General features: G+C 36.1%; 1 protein-coding gene across 1 annotated transcript in view; it reads right to left on the bottom strand.

Moving 5' to 3' along the window:
• HFM1 (helicase for meiosis 1) overlaps positions 1-23,528 on the bottom strand; it is a 94,111-nt gene extending 70,583 nt beyond the window's left edge. The window contains exons 1-6 of the mRNA XM_029948886.1: positions 23,398-23,528; positions 19,868-19,965; positions 15,333-15,445; positions 13,986-14,298; positions 6,726-6,991; positions 6,304-6,351 (exon numbers count right to left, since the gene is read on the bottom strand). Coding sequence (XP_029804746.1) covers positions 6,304-6,351; positions 6,726-6,991; positions 13,986-14,298; positions 15,333-15,445; positions 19,868-19,938 — 811 coding nt within the window. The 5' untranslated portion in view covers positions 19,939-19,965; positions 23,398-23,528. The remainder of the gene's footprint in view (positions 1-6,303; positions 6,352-6,725; positions 6,992-13,985; positions 14,299-15,332; positions 15,446-19,867; positions 19,966-23,397) is intronic.
• Between the last annotated feature and the right edge of the window lie 479 nt (positions 23,529-24,007).

The raw sequence follows: 24,007 nt of genomic DNA, 5'->3' as shown, positions 1-24,007 counted from the left end.
CCTACTCGCACTGTCTCTCTCTGTCTCTCAAAATAAATAAAAGACATAAAAAAATTTTTTTCAAAAAAAAATCATCAAAAACCAAAATACCAAGGAATAAATTTAACCACGGGGCCAAAAGATCTGTACATTGAAAACTAGAAGACACTGATGAAAGAAAGTGAAGACACAAATAGAAAGATATTCCATGTTCAAGGATTCAAGAATATTGCTAAATTGTAAACTGCCAAAGTAATCTACAGATTCAATGCAATTCTTATCAAAATTCCAACTCTATTTTTCAGAGAAATATAAAAAGCAATTACACGGGGAGCTAAAAAAGACCCCAAAGAGCCAAAGCACTCTTTTTTTTTTTAATTTTTTTTTATGTCTTTTCCAAAGCACTCTTAAGAAGAACAAAGCCAGAGGCATTACACATCCTGATTTCAAACTGTATTGCAGAGGTATAGTAATTAAAAACAGGATGGTACTACCATAAAAATCAGACACCTAGATCAAAGAAACAGAAGAGATAGCCTAGAAATAAATCTGTGATATATGGTCAATACGTTTTCAAAAAAGGAGCCAAGAACTGGGAAAAGATGACCTTTTCAATAAAGGATAAGATGCAAAATAATGAAACTGGACCCCTATCTTACACTATATACAAAAATCAACTCAAAGTGGACTAAACACTTCAGTTTAAGACATGAAATCCTAAACTTCCTAGAAGAAAACATAGGGAGCAAATTCCCCTATACTGGTCTTAGCAATGATTTTTTTAAAGATTTAAAACCAAAGGCAAAGGGCACCTAGGTGGCTCAGTTGGTTTAGTGTCCCACTCTTGATTTTAGCTCAGGTCATGATCCCAGGGTCTTAGGATTGAACCCTATGTTGAGCTCCACACTGAGCACAGAGCCTGCTTAAGATTCTCTCTCTCTCTCTCTCTCTCTCTCTCTCTCTCTCCCCTTCTCCCTCTCCCTCTCCCTCTCTTCCCTTCTCCCCTGCTCACATGTTCTTTCTTTCTCTCTCTCAAAGAAAAAAAGGCAAAGGCAAAAATACAAAATAAACAAGTGTACTACTTCAAACAAAAGCTTCTGTACAGCAGAGGAAACCATCAACAAAATGAAAAATCAACAGGAGAAAATAGTGGTAAACAATATATACAATAAGGGGTTAATATCCAAAATATATAAGAAACTTGTACAACTCAATAACAAAAACCCAAATAACCCTGAATAGACATTTTTCCAAAGAAAACACAAATGGCCAACAATATGAAAAAGATTTCAACATCACTAATCATCAAGGAAATGCAAATTAAAACAATGAGATATCACCTCATACTTGTTAGGATGTCTAGTATCAAAAAGACAAAAAATAACAAATGCTAGTGAGGATGTAAAGAAATGGGAATTTGTACACTGTTAGTAGGAATGTAAAAGGATGCAGCCATTATGGAAAACAGAATGGAGGTTCCTCCAAAAATTAAAAATAGAAATATTTTTCCATTCAAAGGAATACATCATATTCAAAGGAAACAAAATCAGTATGTGAAAGAGATAACCATACCCATGTTCACTGCGACATTATTCACAATAACTAAGGTATGGAAATAACCTTGTGTCTGTCAAGACATAAGTAGATGAAGAAAATGTGATACATACATACACACACACACAACGAGATATAATTCAGCCTTAAAAAGGAAGGAAATTTTGCCTTTTTCAACAACTTGGTTGAACTTGGAGGGCATTATGCAAAATGAATTAAGCCAAAAAGAGAAAGACAAATATTACATAGTATCACTTATAAGTGAACTCTTAAAAGAAAAAAAGAGGGTGGCTCAGTTGGTTAAGTGTCTGACTTCAGCTCAGGTCATGATCTCGTGGTCCATGAGTTCAAGCCCTGCTTCAGGCCAGGTGCTGACAGTTCTGAGACTGGAGTCTGCATAGGATTCTGTGTCTCCCTCTCTGCCCATCCCCCGCTCATGCTTGCTCTCTCTCTCTCTTAAAAAAATAAATATTAAAAAATTTTTTTTAAAAAGATCAAACTCATAGAAACAGAGAGTAGAATGGTGGTTGTCAGGGACTGGCAAAAAGGTTTAAACTTTCAATTGTAAGACAAATAAGGTCTGAGGATCTAGTGTATAACATGATGACTAGAGAATTGATAGTACTGTACTATATAACTGAAAAAAGATAAATATGTGAGGTGATGGAGGGTGGAGACTAACTTGATGGTGGCTACCATATATATATATATATATATATATACATATGTATATATGTATATAATTATCACATTGTACATGTGATACAAGTGTACAAATTAAAATTGTATTTGTCAGTTATACCCCAATAAAGCCAGGAAAGGGGAAAAATTAACAGAAATTATTATCATCCCCAGTCACAGTCTATATTCTGAAAAGAACTTGCAAAGTTCCTATTGGGAAACATGGCTATATCAGGGTTATAATTTGACAATTAAATCTGATGGAAGATATACAAAAAGTTACATATGTGCAAGTATATCAAAACTAACTGTAGAGTTTATCTTTTGCAGAGTGGTATCTTCTATTCATGTTGACTAGACCATTTGATTTGTATATCTTCTTTAAAGTTCCAAATTTCACTTTTTTAATTTTAATGTTTATTTATTTTTGAGAGAGAGACAGACAGAGTGTGAGCAGGGGAGGGGCAGAGAAACAGGGAGACACAGAATCTGAAGCAGGCTCCAGGGTCTGAGCTGTCAGCACAGAGCCCAACATGGGGCTGAAACTCAAGAACTGTAAAATCATGACCTGAGCCAAAGTGGGACGCTTAACCAACTGAGCCACCAAAGCACCCACCAAAGTGTTTTTTAATGTTGATTGTGTTTCATTCCCTGATGTGTATTTCTGGTCACCTAACCCTGAATCCTTTCATTTTCAATAATCTGGTTGTACTAAGTGGTGGATTTAAATGCAATTAAATCAGCATACTGGTTCAACAAGAACTTACACTGTCCTTCCTCTGTAAGAAAGCTCAAAAATATTAGCAGATATGAAGAATAAACTGTCCCCTCTCCAAGGTAAGTCTATTGTCAGTTTGGAAGATATTTGCATTTACATGGTATTCTTCTCAATCTGAGGCACATCTATCAACTACATCTATTAAACACTATATGCAAAATACATTACTAGATTTAGAAAGCTGTGGGAAGCCATAACAAAAATGAGTTCCTACAGTGGAGGCTGTTAGACTCTACTAAGAGACATAAAACAGATAATATATCTGAAAATAGAAATACATTATTATTTAAGCAATTATACTTTTATGAAGATCTATAAAAATTGATGGATTGCAGTAAGTGATCTTGTTGGGAAGTTAAATCAGAACATATTATTTCTCTGCTCAAATTCCCTGCTTTCTCTCAAAGCATATGGCTACAAGACCCTACAATGATCTTGCCTCTCCTCCCCATCTTTGTGATTCTGACCCCATATCCTACTATTCTTGCCTTTGACTAATATCCTGTAGCTATATTGGACTCCTTTCTGTTCTTCAAAAACATCAGCCTTGTTCCTGCTGTAAGGCCTTCCCTCTGCCTAGACTGCTTTCTTTTTTATTCCCTTGGCTCTTTTACTTCCTTCAATTACTTATATCTCTCTTTCTCAAGAAGGACTCCCTAATAATTCTACTTAATTCTAATCCTGGAGTCCCCAATTCTAGCATCCCCAACTTAAGCTCCTTTATTCTGCTCTACTTTTTCGCTTTCCATATTACTAATCGCCTTCTAACACACTGTATGACTTACTTATATACCATTTTGATTGTTCAGATCTGTCTTCTGTCTTCTCCCCTACCCTCACCCCCATCCTCAAGAGCAAGGATTCATGGTCTGCTTTCTTAACTGACATATTCCAAATACCAAGAACAGTGCCTGGCAGACAGTTAAGCCAATTAATACAGTTTTGCATTTATTAAATCAAGTAGATAATTTACAAATCTTGATTTTACTTTCGGTTGTACAGAGAATCAGAATATTTGTGCCAAAACAAAGTGTAATTTTGAGTTTGCCAATCCATCAAGCTTTTGAAGGAATCTCATTTTTCCTTCAAAATATGTCTCTTCCTATAAGATATTTATTTGTAATAAGTCCACAAGTGGGCCATTATGCTGATTTTTCTCTCATTAGGTTGTTCCACATCAATTTACAGTCACAAAAATTAATCTCTGATTCAGAGTAGATGTAGAATTAGTTTCCCAGTTTGTGAAAAAAACTCAACTACTAACATCATTTATCATCACTACCAGCACGTGATATCAAATTTTTCCCTTTGTTCAACAAACTCTCAGCAGTGTCATTGCAATTAGATGTTATAACAGGTAGGAAAATATATGCAGAATTGAAAATGACAAGACTACTATGGCAAAATCAATCTGACCAAACTTGTATTATCCTGATAATTCAAATACAGTAAAACATTGTAAAAGAATCAAAATATATGATGTGTCCAAGTAATTCCAAAACTCTCAAATTATCATGAAAAACATTTAGTATCTCACTTTAAATATAGATTCAGAAATAATATAGTGTATGAGTTCAGTGAGCTGGACAGCAAATGAACTTTTTGGATAATAAATCAATATACATGACTATAGGCAGTAGTATTTATTTTTAAAAGAGAGAGAAAGAGAAATGTGAGCCAGGGAGGGGTAAAGGGAGAGGGAGGCACAGAATCCAAAGCAGGCTCCACACTGTCAGCACAGAGCCCAATGTGGCTTGAACTCACATGACTTAAACTGAAGTCAGATGCTCAACAGACTAAGCCACCCAGAAGCCCCCAATGGCAGTAGTCTTAACAGACACGTAAACAGCAGAACAACTTCAGTTGTGCATGAAAGTCTTTAAAACTCTTCAAAAGTTACTGTCAAATTACGGCAAATTCTAGTAGTGTCTAAGAAGACTTCCCCATCATACAGCTAATGAAACTAACTTTAATTGTTTAAGGCTAAACTATTTCCTGTGTTTCAACCACATTTAGATCAGTAGAGAGAAGAAAGTATAGCAGGATTGAGACATGCTGAACAGAAGCACTGAAGGCTCGCTATATCTGAAGTCATGATATGATCATGTATAACTCTCTGCCATTCCCTCCCCCTCATTCTAACTTAGTTCAGTTATCTGCATTGGAGGCAAAATTTCTTGATTAGTCAAGGCAAATATTTTCTAATCATACTTCAGAATTATCTCAATCCCCTGAATCCCCAGGATTAGAACCACTCTCCCCTAGATTCCTCCAACTCAACTGCCCAATATCTAGAATTCACGTTCTATTTTGCCACCTAGACAACAACTTTTGTGAAGTCTAGAGTTTTCCCCAGCTTTGAGTCATAATTTTATATTCCTAAAGCATGATTTTGATGATGTTACTTGACCTGCTCAAAAATACCACATGGTTTCTCCTAACTGCTTATTTTAAAAAACAAACAAACTCTCTTGACCTTGGTATCCATGGCATTATCAATCATTTCCGAGTAGTCCTGTAATCATAGCTTTAATTTCAGCCAAATTGGAATGCTTGGTCTAACATATTCCACAGTATTCTACCTTCATCCTCACCCATGGCTACATTTTTGCCAGAACAACTTCCTTACTTTACTTGCCTTTCAATGTATTTGGAGATAAAAAGATAAATAAGGGACGGTTGCCTACAAGGAGTTCAAAGGTCACATGGAAACATAATAGTCACAACTGATGAATTATAATAATAATAAAAAAGTAAGTACACCATGTTACAGGCATACACAGGGTATCAAAAAAACAAAGAGGATGTTACCTCCAGAACACACATATGTACTCAAAATATACTGGAAATGCCCAGACATGTAAATCAGATTATAGGTATAAACTGCAAATTTCTTTAAAAAAATACTAGATTTGTAAAAATGTCCCCAATCCACAGAATGTACCATTCTCATTTATTTCCCCTACCCATGTTTATCCTAGTATGCTATCCTTACACAAAGTATAAGAAATTATGTGTATCTATTTGTAAGTAAATACGCTAAAAGTTCAGCCAATAACACAAAACTTGTTTTTGTACTTATCTTGTCACAAACTAGTAACAAACTAGTTCACAAACTGGCACAGGTCTGCAGACCACACTTTGAGTAGCACTGATTATCACACACACTGAGTCTTCTGTATGACCTGAAAGATTCACTTTTCCCTCTTTTTCTTTGTTAACCAAAATAAGCATAGACACAATGAGATAACATGTTTACAAATTATGATTTCGAATATACAGCTGCTATAGTAAAATAATTTAAAGGATACGGATTTCTGTGACAGCCTTCAAGGAATCTAAATCATTTTCTGTTACCCCTAAAAAAAAAAGTCAACATATTTATAAAGGTATTTTTAAATCTCCATACAGACTGCTTCAATAAAATTAACATAACTTTTTATTGAGAGCACAATTAAAAAATATTAAATTGCAGTTTTATTCATTTATTTTTAAGTAGGCTCCATGCCCAACATGGGGCTTGAACTCATGATGTGAGATCAAGAGTTGCATGTTCTACTGACTGAACCAGCCAGGTGCCCCTAGATCATAGTTTAAAAAATACAGTATAATAAAGAAATGCAAACATTACACATAATCTACTCAAATTTACTATTTTTAAATTTTTCCTTATGGTGAGAAATACAGACCTGTTTGTACTGTTTTAAAATTAACTAAAACAACAAGGAATTACCTTGAACTTCATGAGGTTGGGATGCAACTGAAAAAGTTGGTGCTCTGAATATGTCTTCTCTGATTTCAGAAGGAGAAAAAATATCACTTGCTGTAAACATGTTAATGTCTGAATATTGATGTTTCTGCATATTATTGCTACATTTCCATGATTCCCCTTTGTTCATTTCTGTTGGGACAATTTTCACTGAGCCAACAGGAGAGTCCAGGTTTGTACTATCATTAGAATAAACATCCTCATGCATATTGTCAGATATTTTAAATAATCTGCAAAAGAACAAAAAACAACAAAAAAACCCCACGCTTGCACTTGTAACAGCTGCTCAGAATGGGAAAAAGTAGCATAAAATTGGTCCCTTTAAAAATATCCATAGACTGTGGTTTAATCAAACATAAAAATTTAATCACTCCTCTAAAATATAACTTGCTATATTTACCACTGAGTTATGTCTTTTGACTTTTCTAAAACTCAAATAAATTCACTTGTAGTGGCCAACCTCCAAGACAGCTCCAATGATCCCTGTCTCCTGCTATGCACACCCTTTTCAAGTTAGGACTTCAAGTCAGGACTGAATCATATGACTAGAAGAGTATGACAGAAGTACAATGGAAGTACAAGTGTGTGACTTCCAAGGCTAGGTCATAAATGATACTGTCACTTCCACAAGTCTCTTAGGTCATTCACATTCAGAGGAGCTAGCCACTACATCATGAGAATACCCAGGCAACTTTATGGAGAGGTCCACATGGACAGATATTGTAGCCTCTTGTCAGTAACTACATCAACTTCCCAAATATCCAATTATCATTTTAGTATTAGAAACACTAAAGAAGTATAGAAGTCAAGAAGAATACTTTGCAAAGAAACATCTTTTTTTGTAAAGTTCTAGAAAACACAGGCCATCTTTAGGATTTTAACTTATTATATTCAATTGATCAAAAGATAACCCATCAACTAGTTTGTTCACCATGGCCCTAAGGGATGAAGTGACCATTAATTTCCTAATACAGTACTTCCAAAATAAGTAATAGGGATGACAGCAGGTTATCAGTCTTACAGAATTCTGTAAGAAATGACACCCAAACAAGTATTGTGCAAATACAGAACACTGAATTATTTTTCCTATTAATTTTTAAAAAGATTTTTATATTTATTTTGAGAGAAAGAGAGAGAGAGCGCATGAGCAGGGAACGTGCAGAGAGAGAGAGAGAAAGAATCTGAAGCAAGCTCCAGGCTCTCAGCTGTCAGTACAGAGCCCAAGGCAAGGCTCAAACCCACAAACTGCAAGACTATGGCCTGAGCCAAAGTTGGACGCTTAACCAACTGAACCACTCACGTGCCCCTACTATTAATTTTAATGACATGTTTCCATTTAAGAAAGAATGAGCCTTTAAAAACACTTCAGGTTGAGAAATAGATTTTAGAGGGTAAACTGTAGGGATGCATCCTCCAATGCTAGCGGCTCTCTTTGAAGATAGAAAATTCAAAAGCAGATGGTTAGCCTTGGATAATATAATAGAATCTGATTATGAAATAGTATTGAGGACAAGAAAAACAACTTAAACAACTGATGCCACAGAATGATGACTCCTTGCTATATGCTGCCATTATCAGTTAAAAGCATAGACTTTGGAATCAGAAAAACCTGGGTTTTAATCCAGGTTTTAATTTAAGCCTAGGTTTACATCCAAAGCTCTCCACCGTCTAGCTGTGTGACTTTAAAGTTTGAAGTAAGTTTTGCAAACAGTAAAACATTATCCATGTGCTAGTTATCTAAATTCTCTGGACCTCAGATTCTTCCAAGTTCCTCTAGAACTGCCAATCCATAAACTCCTCTTTGTTCTCAACTTCTTCCCTGATTGTTACTTCTTGGTCTTAACAAAAATATTTCATTGTTCTAAAAATCTCTTACTTCTTCAAATTTTAAGGAGAAACTGCTAATTCCTCCACATCCAATGTACTTGAAGGTTGAGAGTCTGTGCCTCCTCTACCCCAAATCAGCATCACTCTTCTTCCACTGTTTTACAAAAGTATCTATGCTATCTAGTTATACCACCTTACAACTCTCTTCATGGCATTTATATATATTAACCTCTGGCCACCTAAGAATCTTTTCCTCTCAGTCCCAAATTCTGCCACCTTCTGCATGACTTCAACATTCACATAAATGAGCCATTCAAAATCCCCTCCTCTACATTTCTTAGGCATTCATCTCCAGTAGCTTTCTCCTTCAAACAATCTCATTTACCTATTCTGTCATCTTAAATACTGTCATTATCCAGAACTGCTCCTCCTCTCAAATCAATCATTCTGATAGATCATTCTCTGACCACAACCTCTTATCCTTTTAGCTTGTTTGCAAAAGGGTAAAACACACACACACACACACACAAATTTACTGTAATGAACCTATTTATTTTCTCCCAAATTATCTTCCCTTCCCTTTTCTCATCTACCTTTAATGGACATAGATTCCATGGCCTATCTTCTAGACCACTCTTTTTTACCAATATTCTAAACTCCAATTTCCCTTTATCCTTTTAACATATTTATCTTGCAAAACCTCAATCCTAGATGAATCCATCTACTTTTTAAAAGAATTGCAGCAGGGCAGGGGAACGCTACTGGAAAAAGCAGTTAGGTGGATGATACAACACTTGGACACTGAAATTCAGAGTCACACTAAAAAGGGGAGAGATGCCTGGGTGGCTCAGTCGGTTAAGAGCCGGAATCTTGATTTCAGCTCAGGTCATTATCTCACACTTACGAGATCGAGCCCCATGTCAGGTTCTGTGCTGAAAGCATGGAGCCCTCTTGGGATTCTCTCTCTACCCGTCTCCAGCTCACATGCACATGGGCTCGCTCTCTCTCTCTCTCTCTCTCTCTCTCTTAAAGAAACATTTAAAAAAAAATAAAATTCATAGTCATCATCAGCAAGATTGCAGATACAAAATCAATATGTGCCAAAATCAATTGTTGATGTCTATGTATTTGTAACATACAATCAAAAAAAAAAAAAAGAATTTAAATTCCATTTATAATAGCATCAAAAAGAATAAAATAGTTAGGAATAAATGTAACAAAATAAGCATGCCTTCTCTACTGAAAACCTCACATCATCATTGAAAGAAAGAAAATCTAAATAAATGGAAAGATAGATCACATTCACAGAATGGAATGTTTAATGTTATTAAGATGGCAATACTCCTCAAGTTGATCTACAGATTTGACACAATCCCTATCAAAATCTCAGCTGGCTTCTTTGCAGAAAATGACCAGTTTATCATAACATTCATATGAAAATCCAAAAACCCAGAAAAGCAAAACAAATCTTGAAAAAAGGAACAAAATTGGAGGATTCATACATCCCAACTTGAAACTTTACAACAAAGCTACAGCAATCAAAACAGTGTGGGATATGTTCTTATGCAAAGCATAAGGAAAGACATATTGGTTAATGGAATAGATTTCAGAGTCCAGAAATAAACCTTTATTTAGTACACAGTTTCCTATTTAGTACAGTACAACATTTCCTATTTAGTATATTAGGAAATATGCATTCAACCTTTGTTCTCAGTTCCTGGCACAGAGCTCCCCAAACCCTTGGAGTTTCCTATGTAATTGGAGTAGTAGAAGCATCTTTTGCTATTCATGACAAACCCCTTTCAATCATAGCTGAGTTTATGCTAATGAAGTGAACTTGTAGGACTCCTACATAGTTTCAGAATTGGAATTAACTGCCAGGAAAAATAAACTTTGATTAGAAGGTTGAACTTTCAGCCTCACCTGTCGCATCCAAGGAAGGGAGAGGGATGGAGATGTATTTCAATCACCAATGGCCAATGATTTTATCAATCATGCCTATCTAATGAAACTACCATAAAAGAAAAATCCCTAAATGACAGAGGGTTCAGAAAACTTCCAAGGTGGTGAACACACCAAGATGCTCAGAGGGTGATATACTTCGAGAGGCATGGAAGCTCTATCCACCCTCCTTCTGCATATGCTCTATGCATCTCTTCCATCTGACTGTTTCTGAATTCTATACTTTATAAGTAAACATATGTATACTGTTTTCTTGAATTCTATAAGCCATTCCAACAAGTTATTAAACCTAATTTGGGGATTATGGAAACCCCAAATTTGTAGTGTTCAGGGAAGAAACGTGGGTAGCCTGGCACCCTATTTGTGAATGCCATCTGAAATGGGGCAGTCTTATAGAACTGAACCCTTAACCTATAGGGCACAATGCTAACTCCAGGAGTTAGTGTTAATATAGAATTGAATTGTTGGACACCCATTGGTACCAGAGATTCATAGAACCGGCTGGGGTCAGAAAACCCCCCAGACCTTACATTTATGGTCTATTGATTTTCAGTGAAAGTTCTACAAAATCCAATAGGGAAAGAATAGTTTTTCAACAAATGGTGCCAGAACAACTGGATATCTACATGCAAAAAAGAAAAAATGAAGTTGGACTTCTATCTTGCATTATATAAAAGTTAACTCAAAATAGATCACAGACCTAAATGTAAGAGCTAAAACTATAAACATCTTAGAAGAAAATGTGGTAGTTAATATTTACAACATTGGATTAGAAAATGGTTTCTTGGATATGACACCAAAAGTCCAAGCAACACAAGAAAAATCACATAAACTAGACCTAATCAAAATTAAAAACTTTTGTGCTGCTAAGGATACTATCAAAAAAGTGAAAACCAACACAAAGAATGGGAGAAAATATTTGCAAATCATATAACTAATAAAAGACTTTTATCCAGAATACATAAAAAACATTTCGAACTCAACAATGAAAAGACGAAAACCCCAATTAAAACACAGGCAAGGTATATGAACAGACATTACTCCAAAGGTGATATACAAGTATTATATATTATGTATATTGTATTATACACAATAATCACATGAAAAGATGCCAAATATCATTAGTCATCAGGAAAATGCTAATCAATGAGAGGCCACTCACACCCACTAGATTGACTACAATAAAAAAAGACAACTGCTGAGAACGATGTGGAGAAACTGGAACCCTCACATATTGCTTGTGGGACTGTAAAGTGGTGCAGTTAATTTGGAAAACACTTTGGCAGTTCCTCAAAAAAGTACAGAGTTACCATATGATCCAGCAATTCCAAATCTAGGTATAAATACAAAAGAATTTAAAGATATATTCATGGGGCACCTGGGCGGCTCAGTTCCCCCTCTGCCCCTCCCCCTTCTCAAAAAAATAAAAATGAGTAAAAATTAAAAATATATTCACAGAAAAACATGTACATGAATGTTCACAGCAATATTATTAGTAATAGCCAAAAAGTGGAAATAATTCAAATGTGCAACAATTGAGGAGATAAAATGTAGTATTGTCCACACAGTGGAATATTATCTGGCCATAAAAAGAACGAAGCACTGATATATGACAATAGTATAGATAAACCTTGAAAACATCATGCTAAGTGAAAGAAGCCAGACACAAAAGGCCAGGCATTGTATGACTCCACTTATATGAAATGTCTAGAATGGGTAAATCGATAAAAACAAAAAGATTAATGGTTGCCAGGGGCTGAGGAGAGGAGAGGAGGATAAGGAGTTGGAAAGGAGAGTGATCAATAATGAATACAGAGATTCTTTTGGGGATAGTAGTGATGAACTGCACAACTCTGAACCAATGAAGTGCACACAACAGTGAATTTTCTATGTAATTATATCTCAATAGAGCTTTTATAAAAAAAATTCATAGACATCAACCTCGATTGAGCCCTTTAGAGTATCCAACAATCCTATCATTATTCTAACTGGATTGCTTTCCCATTTTCCATAATCTCTTCCACTCTTCTCATACGCTCAATACCCCCACTTTCCCCCCTCAAACTCCATAAATAACTTCACCTCTTATGTCACAGAGAAAACAAAACTATCAACTAGATCTCTTCTGAATTTTAAACCCATATCCAGTTCTCTATTCAGACAATTTATAGGTACTTAATACCAAACATATAAAAAAAATCAATATGTCCAAATCTGTACTCATCACCTTCCCCCAAACCTGTTCTTCCTTTATAGTTTACCAGATCTCAAAAGGGCACTACCATCCTTCATCATTCTGGCTCAAGTCAGAAAACTAGTAGGAGTCAGGTGTCATATCTAATAATCATTTACATCCTATGGGATACAATTGCGTAAATCACTCGGAGCTCTCATTCCTGCTACCATAGTCTAGATCAGGGTCCTACTCTCTCTCACCTATACTAATAGAACAGTCTTCAAAGTAACCTTTCATGGTGTATTCGAGCTCTCTTCTAATTCAACATACTGATGCCAAGATGGACTTGAAATTTTTTTAAAAATCTAATTTTACTCCTTTGCTTAAAATGCAGGACCTTAGAACACTAGTTCTAAAGCTTTAGTGTGCACAACAATTATCTAGAAAAATCATTAAAAATGATGATTCCTGGATTACATCCCTACCTTTACCTACACTGTGATTCAAGAGGCCTATCGTAGGACCCAGGAATCGAAATGTCTAACAAGCACTCCAAGTAATTCTGATACAGTGGGTCCACAGGCCACAGTTTAAGAAACAATGCCTTAAGAAAAAGCACAAGGTTTATCATGCTTTCCTGACTCTGAATGACTTGGCCTCTCCAAACCTTATCCCTCAGCATTCCCTTTGACTTTAAACAAAAGGAATTCTTCTAATAGGCCAACCTCTGTGCTACCCTGAAGCTCCCCAGATAAGGCCGCCACATTATATGCTCTAACAGCAATTCTCAAAGGATGGATGAGACTCTTTCAGAGGGTTCATAAAATCAAAACAATTTTCATTATATTACTAAAGCACTGTTTGCCTTTTTAAAATGTCTAATATGGTTAAATATTGATAGATATAACTCACATACACAAAAACTCTTAGGAATCCCCAATAATTTTTAAGTGTAAAAGGGTCCCGACAACAAAAAGTTTGAGAACCTTTGCTTTGACCATATATTTCATCAAAATAACTGTCATATTATGAAGTATTTAATCAATTATTTTTGGTTATTTACTGTCTTTCCCCCATTAAGTTGTAGCTCTCTAAAGGCAAAAAACTATGACCAGAATCTCAGAGTTAGCAGAGCATCTGGTATATATATTTGTTGTTGTTTTTTCCATTTAAATTCTATCATACTTCATACTTCTTAACATACACATAAATATTCAAATTTATCACTGAATATTCTGTTATTTCATTTAGTTAATTACCTTTTTCGGAAAGTTGATGTGCTCTCTCCTTTATCTTCTGCAAAATTAACTAATTTTGTATCACCTGGAACATTTTTTTCAGGTGCTATCTTGGTGCCAATGTGATTTTTGTATTTCTGAGAAGAACCATATGTTAGCTTGCCAGGAATATGTGACAAGTCATTTTTACCTGACTCTGATAAATTCAGATCATCTTCTTCATATTTTTTTGAGGAAAAGGCAAACTGGAATTTTTGTGTTGGTGAAATATAATTTGTGTTTTCATTAGTTATCTTTAAATTTGATGGTAATATTTTTGTCTTTTTTTCTTGGCCTACAAAAATGGAATATAGTAATACATGTTCTTTATGAAAACAAATTTTCAAAATGACCATGAAAATACGTAATAAAAAGTTTCAAAAGTTTGAAATACAGAAAATTGTTAATCCTTACTGCATATTAAATCACTGATGGGCATTCAGAAACTAATCAAGAATTACTGAAATTTGAAATTTATATAAAACCTACAGTATAAAATAAGTTTAATTCCTGACCCACATAAATAACCATAATTATTATATTTAAATATTTTATCTACTAGAAATATATAATTATGAGCATTTGAAAATTTATCCAACTAATTTACACACAGAAATACAATGACCAATCATATAAAATGTTACTGAATTTGATTCAGTATGAAAATACATGATATAATCCTTTTAACTTTGTAATACTGCTTCTATAATCAAGAAATAGAATGCTTTCATCAAGGTGACAAAATTTTAAAGATTTCTTTACAAAGACTTTACAAACATGTTTGAGAAGTTACACACACGCATATATATAAATCTTGTATATTCTATATATTTGGCACATATAAGAATATAATATACATTTTCATATATAAAATATATACAATTTACAAATCTTAAGAAAATATACATATACGAACTATCATCTAATTTAAAAATTAAAATTTTATCAACAATATCACATTAGATTACATATATGGAGTATGCTTATTTTTAGCTTTATAAAAATGTACCAAACTATATATAACATTCTGCATATTGTTTTTTTTGGAATCTGGTTTCCTAAGCCAGAGGATACTATGTTTAGTAAAGGGCAAGGAAAAAACTAAATGATAATGACAGTTTTAATAGAAAGAGGAAACAAATTTATACAGAACATGTAATATGTATATTATTTATGGAGACAAAAAATGTTTTATATTTTAAGATTTGGTCAGCACTGTTTTGAATAAAGGAAGTCTCCTTCATTTTATTCCATTAAAATAAAGAAATTAACACTTTAATGTGTTACTAGACATGGGTTTAGCTTCATAACAAACATGTGATAGTTTACCTAACAGTTTATGACTTTCTGTTTCCTCCTCTAATGCCTGAGTATCTGGAATTTCCGAAATCAATGGAGCAGGTGGAAGAAACCAATCCAATGATTTTTCATTGTCTGGATAGCTATATAAAATACAAATGTGTGAATATACGTTAATAAAGTTACATCAGAAACTATTAATTAAACATTACTCAATTACAGACTCTTAGATAAACATCCTCCACATTAATTTTCTGTGGTGACTTTGATATATCCCTATAGACAGCAGAGTTCTCAATCTTTTTTCGCTTGTGCGTCATAGGGTTAATGGCACTGCTATGTAAGATACGCTACCTAAATAACAGCTATAACTCCGTTTCTTTTTCTCTAAGTCAAATGCTTGTGACAAGAATCTTAAATCTTCTCTAATATAAAATAATAGTAAATCATTCTGAAATGTTAGCATTTTAACACAATAAATTACTTATGACACATCTCACAACTAATCACAGGTTATCAGTGTGTAAATGACACCACTACTGGTACTCTAGAACATTCCTAAAACATTATTACAAATTAATGTCCTAAACTAAATATTCTTGATCCAGAACCATCTACAAACCCCAGAAAATTCAAGAAACCAGTTGAAAGTGATTACAAATCACTTTGTAAACTTACAGTAATTAATGAGATTTTTTCCACTCTGTATTCACTGTGAACTACTTCTCCTTATCTTTCAGCTGAGATACTATTAACATATAATGCTTTAATGTTTCCTGTTCTTAAATTTTTATTTATTTATTTATTTATAAGTAATCTCTATGCCCAATGTAGGGCTTGAACTCGCAACCCTGAGATCAAGAGTCACATGCCCTACCACTAAGCCAGCCAGGTGCCCCTGATATTTCCTTTGCAATCAAAGTGGATTTGTCCTTCATTAGAAAAAAAGGTAAGTATTAAGCAACAGGAAATAAAGTTGAGAAGAGCATCACACATACTGCCTAGCCAAGTTAAAAGGATTTTATGATTTTTTTAATCCCTTCATTTAGGATTTTAAGCTCTCAAAAATGAGACCCTACAACAGTTTTCCAAATCAAAAACCTTCAACACGTTATCTAACAATATCTGACAGATTGATGATAGGCCAAAACATCTGACATTTAGGATTATGTCAGAGGGTCCCCAAGATCACCCCCAGAGCCAGTGATGCAGTGGACTGATTCACAGGACTCCTCATTCAGTCCTACTTGTGACTATGGGGCAAAGTCCAGGGGAAACCAGGCACAAGTTTCCAAAGGTTCTGTCCCAGTACAGTAACACAGTACAGCTTTAATTCCCTCACCAACCAGCTGTGACAACATGTGTGAAGTGTTGACAATGAGAGAAGCTCACTAGAGACTCAATGCCAAGGGTTTATACTGGGGACTCATCACGTGGGCATCCCCTGTCTGGTACATACCTAAATTCTAGATTCCCAGAAGAAAAGCAGATGTTCAGCATAAACTATATTATCTGTATAAACAGTTCAGGCAGTGAGCCATTCTTATCAGTAAATGGTGGGAACTTTCCTCTAAAGTTCTGACTCCAGCCAAAGGCCATTCTTGCAAGAGGGGCTTTTTCAAGTACAGCAGTTTAGACCTGATGTGTTAACTATTTTCTACACAGACACTATTTCAAAAACATAAGAAAGATGTTAACAAGATATAAAAAGCACACATCTAGCTCTACTACTCAGCCCCCCCCACATAAAATCAAATCTTCTTTATGATTTCTATTTTTTTCTATTTCTATTTTATTTCTATTTCTATTTTTTCTCTCAGCCATCCAGAATCCAAATCATAGTAAAAACTTTTACCCACTATATCCAGACATATATGAGGTCTTATTTCATCTTTATAATGCTTCTTGAATTCATCATTTACTTGTTTTTCCACTGTCACCATTCTAATCAAGGCTCTAATCAATTTATGTCTGGTTGAGAACAAAAAGTGTCTTCACTGGCCTCACTGCCTCCAGCTTTCTCTAATATATTTTACATACTCCTGTCACATTAATTTAGAATTGTTTTCATCATAATTATTCCACTCAAAATACTTTAGTGGCTCCCAAATAATGCCAAACTTCCAAGTGGCCTTAGGCTACCTTACAGTTTTAATTCTCCTATACTACTTATCTTAGAGTCAAGACCAAAGTGTACTATTTATATGCCAAATAGATACTACATTCTGTCCTACCCCTTGTTCAAAAATATCTCCTTTACTCTGCCTGCCACTGTGCATGACCCTATGCCATATCTACCTATCGAAGTTCAACTGTTTCATTCCTTCACTGATCTATTCAATATTTACTGAATACTGTGTTCTAAGTACTAGAGCTTATGTCCATTCAAAATCCAGCTCAAGTCCTCTCCTCATGAAATCTCCCCAGACTGTTTCCCTTCCCTCTTCGTAACAACTATATGAACCTGTAATATTTATCACATTGCTATTGTATTATGTGTGTCTGTGTGTAGGTCTATGTAGGTAATAAAAAGATTGATGATGGACAGATCAGTCTGATACCACCCCCAGACCGTAAACACATAAGAGGTTTGTTTTTATGGGGTGCCTGAAGGCTCAGTTGGTTTGGCTTCTGACTTTGGCTCAGGTCATGATCTCACTGTTTGTGAGTTTGAGCCCCACATCGGGCTCCGTGCTGACAGCTCAGAGCCTGGAGCCTGCTTCAGATTCTGTGTCTCTCTCTCTCTACCCCTCCCTTGCTCATGCTCTGTCTCTCTCTGTCTCTCAAAAATATAATAAAACATTAAAAAAGATTTTTTTAATAAAAAACAAAAAAAGTTTTGTTTTTACCTCCATTCACATCAATAATACTTAGCACAGTCCTTTAGATAATTATCAGTGAATAAATGTTTGTTGATTCAGTTCCGTGGCTTTCAACACATACAGTCACGTCCAAGATCCTTATTCTGGCATTTATCATCCACCACAATCTATCCTCAGTTTACTTTTCTAACTTTATGTCCCACTGTTTCTCCTCTATGAAACTTCTTTTCCAGGAAATTTTTCTATACACTATCTCCTAAAAGTACTTCAAGTTGCCCCACCTCCATTCTCTTTCCTTGCTGTTAAACTCTGCCTTCAAATGGCCTCTTCCCCTCTGCTTATCAGAATTATCAAATCCTTCAAAGTCTCCTGAAGTCTCTCCCCACTACCATAAAGCCTAACCTGATAAGTCTGTACCAGGTCTCCTTCGAAATCTGAAATTTCATTGCATGAAAATATGCTTATCATTTGCTTTGCCCCCTTTTCTGACTTTGTATTGTCAGATTTTAAGTTCTGTTTAAGTAAAAGTCTGTTCATCCTTCTTATATCCCTTTCAGTATTCAATCAATATTTGAACTAATATTTGAAAGAATGAAAAAAATAAAGCAATAAATACTTAACTTCCTTTTTTTAAAAAAGGATAATGCTGGGACATCTGGCTAGCTGTCAGTGGAGCACGCAACTCTTGATCTCAGGGTTGTAAGCTTGAGCCCCACATTAGATGTAGAGATTACTTAAAAATAAAATCTTTTGGGGGGCACCTGGGTGGCTCAGTCAATTGAGTGTCCAACTTTGACTCAGGTCATGATCTCACAGTCTGTGAATTGGAGTCCCCCATCAGAATGGCTGCTATCAGCACAGAACTCACTTTGGATTATCTGTCCCTCTCTTTCTCTCTTTGCCCCTCCCCCTCTCATACACACTTCCTTTCTCAAAAATAAACACTAAAAAAATTTTTTTTAATTTTTTTTTTTTTTTTGAGAGAGAAGGAGAGACATCGTGAGCAGGGGAGGGTCAGAGAGAGAGGGATACACAGAATCCAAAGACATGCTCCAGGCTCTGAGCTGTCAGCACAGACCTTGATGCAGGGCTCAAACCCATGAACAGCGAGTTCATGACCTAAGCCGAAGCCAGACGCTCAACTGACTGAGCCACTCAGGCGCCCCCCCCCCAATTTTTTTTAATAAATAAAATCTTTTTTTATAAAAGATAATACAAAAGAATACACAGAAAAGTTAGAATTGAGAACAATTTGCATGTGAAAATCCATAAAAGCCTTTATTTAACATATTATCTATTCTCCATTATTTCCTTTAGTGCCACATCTTTGTTTCCACCCCTACTTCCTGCCTACACTGAATCTATCCAACACACCTGGCCTTTGGCACCCTGCTCATTCTGTTGCCAAAAGGTGCCATCACTCCTTGTCCAGGGCTACTGTTGGACTATTACTTCAGGTCTATACCTTGGCCAAAAATAATCTGAACAAAAACCAGAAATGCAAATAAATGAAAGCCAAATGGGCCAGAACCTACTCTACTTTTTAAGTTATAACATTTAAGATGTTAAAATTCAGTTACTCCCTTCTATCTGACTTCCATGTTCACCAGATATATGCCTGAAACATCATTCTGTTGATTCCTCATTTTTTATTTGTATATTTCCAGAGAGAAAACTAAAACCCCTTAAAAATAAAAAAATGTCTAAAACAATATATGTTATCATTCGTCAAGGCAGACTTACTTTTCTGCTTCATCTGGTCTTTCAAAAGACAAAGTATCCAAAGCAAACAAGGAGTCGTGTGACTTCAGCATTGTTAAAAACTGGACTGTGTTATAAACCTACCAAAATATAGAAAAAGTAGTTCATATTTTATTTACAAAGCTAAAAGAACATTTCTATATACATTAACTATAATCATTAATTTCCAAGAATGACCACAACCATCTTTCCAGCTGCAGCTTCTGCAGCTTTCTCCCAAGTGTCTCAATATTCAAATACATTATTCTCCGTTCTCCACTCATTCATGCATATTCACACTTGTACCCCTCCCTTCATACGGCACCAATACTTACAGTGTGTTTTCTTCCATCCTTTACTTGGCTAATCCCTACCTATCCTTCACGTATAGGTTAAATGTCATTCCTTCTTCAAAGGCTTCTCTGAAGTTATCCTGTTCTCCAACGCAGAACTAATTACTTCTTTTGGACTTATAATACTTTGTTCATACCATTATTTTATATTTAGGTTAATGCACTTTACCATGAATGTGTGTGTCTCTAACAATATACCAGGTACTTATGCAAAGGTCTGCTTCAAAATAAATGGGGGCGTGAAGAGGAGTACTGATGAAACCAGACTTGACAGTGAGTTGGTATTGGTTAAGCTATATAATAGGTACACGGAGTTTAGTAAAACTTTTTGTCAATTTTGTATATGTGTTTGAACTTTTTCAAAAAAAGATTTGCAAGCTTAACATCTCTTTGTATATTTACATTCACATTACATAAAAAATATAGAAATGTTTATATTCCTTTTTAAAAAGACAATTTTTACATTCATAAATGATACCTAAATGTAAAGGATAAAAATAATCAGCACTGGCCACCTGGGAATATAATAAAACTCTAGGGCTGAACAAAGCCTCAAATTTGACAGGAGACTGAAGAATCATTGCTACAGACACATACCACATGGCCATTCACATTGCCATTCTCTCTCCTGCACATCAACACTGCATCCCAATTTTTTCTGAAACACGATAGAAAATTCTGTATGACAAAACATCAAATGGATGCACAAAGCACAAAGCACATTTCTATTTATTCTATGATGGTTAATACACTGCAAATCTTTCCTTAGGACAGAACCTAAAATCAAGGAAACTATGTGAGTGCCATCTTGCGGGGAAATCCATATTACCAAGTCAGATTATACCCCTTCCGTTCTGAGTCTTCCCTGTTGTGGGGGTAACACCTGGGAGTTACGTGGAGGTGGGAGAAAGGTTTCCACACACACCCCTTGACAAAATTCTACTGGTACGAGGGCTAAATCTATGCATAATCTTAGGACTGTTGTTAGCTATCCAGAATGTTGCAGGATTTTTCATTGTTTTAGTTATTTTTTTCCTCCCTGTCATCTGTTTAACTTAATTGCCCTCTTTGTTTTTTTAATTTATTAATCACTTCTTCACCAACAAAAATAGTGAAATTGAAACAAATTTGTATCGTTCTATAAATGTCTAAAACAACTGACTATATTAATAGAAACCTAGGATAACAGGGTGGGAGACAGAAGCAAGTCATTCAGAAATATGCTAAAGGAGTATTTAACATCTCTTAAATAATCAGTTTCTTAACTTGAAAATAATTACCTGATAAAATTATAAATGAAAATGCTAACCATGTTGCTTGCTATACTATCCAAAAAGCAACAAGTAAAACGTTCCCTTTCTCATCTCAGGAAAACTATATAATTTTAAGCAACAAAAAAAGTTTTGAAAATTAAAACTCATCAGACCACTTTTATATGACTTTGTTACCTCAGAATTTAAGTAGAAAATCCTAAGGCTTACATGTATGTGTTTCAATTCTTTATTCTAAAGGAAACTGCAAACAAAGGAAACCTAAAATTTTAAAATATTTGTTTCGGAAAAAAATTATTTCCTACACTAACCAATAAGCCTCCCATATAAACAGCAAATAGATTCAAAAGAACTTTTGATTCAGTTTCTAGTTCTGGCATAAAAGAGAATATAACCTGTTTTGGTTCAGAATAAAAATATGTGCTTTTTGTTCTGATGTGCCTCCACGAAAGAAAACGCTTATCTAAATGTCTCCTCCACCCTTACCGTACATTATTTTTCTTCATAACACTGATAACTGGCATTATATTATATATTTGTTTATCTTTCTTTCTCTTGAGTGAGCAGGAACTTTTTCTCACTGACAATTCTAATAACCCAGAACAGTGCCCGGCATCTATTAAATGATGTGTAAGAATTCACTGTGGAATAAATGTATTAGCAATGACCAGTTCAAAAAAGGAATTTTAAATAAAACTATTTTTCCAGCAACTCTGAAACTCAGAATTTTACTCCAAACTCCTAATACTCAACTTCAAAACTGTACATTTTTTTCTAGTTCAAGATTCATGTAAAGAATTCAAGGTTCTAAAAGACTATTAACTTGGCACTTTCATTACATAAACAAATATTCTTTTAAAACACAGGCCCTATAAGGAACTTTGCTACCTTTAAATATGACTTGATGATGGTAGAAGCTAGATTTTGAATTAATTGAAATTTCAGGTCTAGAGTCGGATTTCCTGAGTAAGTTTCCATGTAAGATCATTTTTCACGAAGTTTTAGTTTCAGCATGTGGTATAACTTTTTTTTTTTTTTTTGGTGTTTGCTTCTGCTTGTACTACCCACTCTTAAAATACTTAAACTGTGTGTGACTTCATAATTTGTTGTCTGTTGAGATGACCCACAATTTAGGTAACTCTTAGTGACAAGTTAGCTTTTTCTTCTCTGCTATGATGCTTAAACGTTTCTGATCTATTAGTCATTCCTTATGATTTGTACTCTCAGAAATAAACTCGTTTCAAAAGTGCAGAAACTCAGATACAAAGAATTAACTGGCCAGAAATAGGTAGTCCATACGGAAGGCGAGACCAGCATTCACGGGAAAAACCACAGGGACTGCAGGGAACTTGACAAGAGTATAAACAAGGAAACAAATTAGCCAGCGTCTCGGAGCCCCGGCCAGGGGAGGGGTCCCTACCGGTCTGGGCCCCTAACTCGCACCACCTCCCCTGGGGTTCCCATGCGGCCAGCCGGGAACCGACTCGGGGCTCGAAGCACAAACACCCTACGGATTCCTGGGGAATACCCTAATTCCGAGCGGACCCACCCCAAGCTCCTGAAGGAAGAAGCCTTCAGACGAGGCGCGTGGCCCCAGTCCCGAGCGCCGGAGCCGGACGCTCCTCTCCAGAAGGTTCCCACCGCCGGAAAGAGAGCAAAGTGGTTACAGTTACACACGCAGGCCCCACCTGCAATCGCTCGGGGCGCAGACACGCCTAGAAATGAACACACGGGGTCCCGCTACCGCGACAACAAAACCGGAGTCGGCCAGCTCCGTCCGCTCGGCGGCTAGGCCGTCCTCCCGCCAGCCCCGCCCACGCGAGCGGCCGCCCAGCGCCTCGCGCCGCTTCTGACAGGAACAGAGAGCCCCCGCGCGGGCGCCGGCCGGGGCGCGCTGTGCTCAACTCACCGCGCCCGTCTGCCTCCCGACCGCAACACGGCGCTGCTGAAGGTCGATTGCTGCCCGGGTGGCCGGCGGTCCCCACCTCCCCGTGAGATCCCGGTCTCCTGTCCCAACTGCCGCCGCGAGCCGTCCGGCCAGACCCCGCTCCTCACTCGGCGTCGGGACGCCTAGGTCTCAGAGCGGAGCGCCTATTCACCGGCCCCTCGGAGGACCGACCCCCAGCCTGGCTAAGCGAGCTCCACGCAATGGATCGCGGGGGTCTCCGAACTCTCCCTTCCGGCCTCTTATATTTTCCCCCAAAAGTTACTCTTACCTTTGACTATATTGCTCTCTCGGTGTTCTGTGGCCAATTGTCATTAAATAAAGGTCTAAATTCTTCCCCCAGCGCCTGAGAACCTCTATGCTACTTCTCCTCTCTATGAATTTCCTATTCTAGAGACCTTAAGTAAGTGGAAATATACAATATTTGTCCTGTGTCTGGCTTATTTCATCCAGCGTATGGTCTTCAGAGTTCACCATTTGTAGCATATATCTGAGTTTCATTCTTTTTATTCTTTTTTTTTAAGGCTGAATATTCCATTGTGTGTATGTATCACATTTTGTTGATCCATTCATC

The sequence above is a fragment of the Suricata suricatta genome, chromosome 8 (genome assembly GCF_006229205.1).
Source record: "Suricata suricatta isolate VVHF042 chromosome 8, meerkat_22Aug2017_6uvM2_HiC, whole genome shotgun sequence".
Taxonomy (NCBI): Eukaryota; Metazoa; Chordata; class Mammalia; order Carnivora; family Herpestidae; genus Suricata; species Suricata suricatta.
Note: the sequence above shows the minus strand (reverse complement) of the source record. Positions and strands in the feature narration are given on the sequence as shown.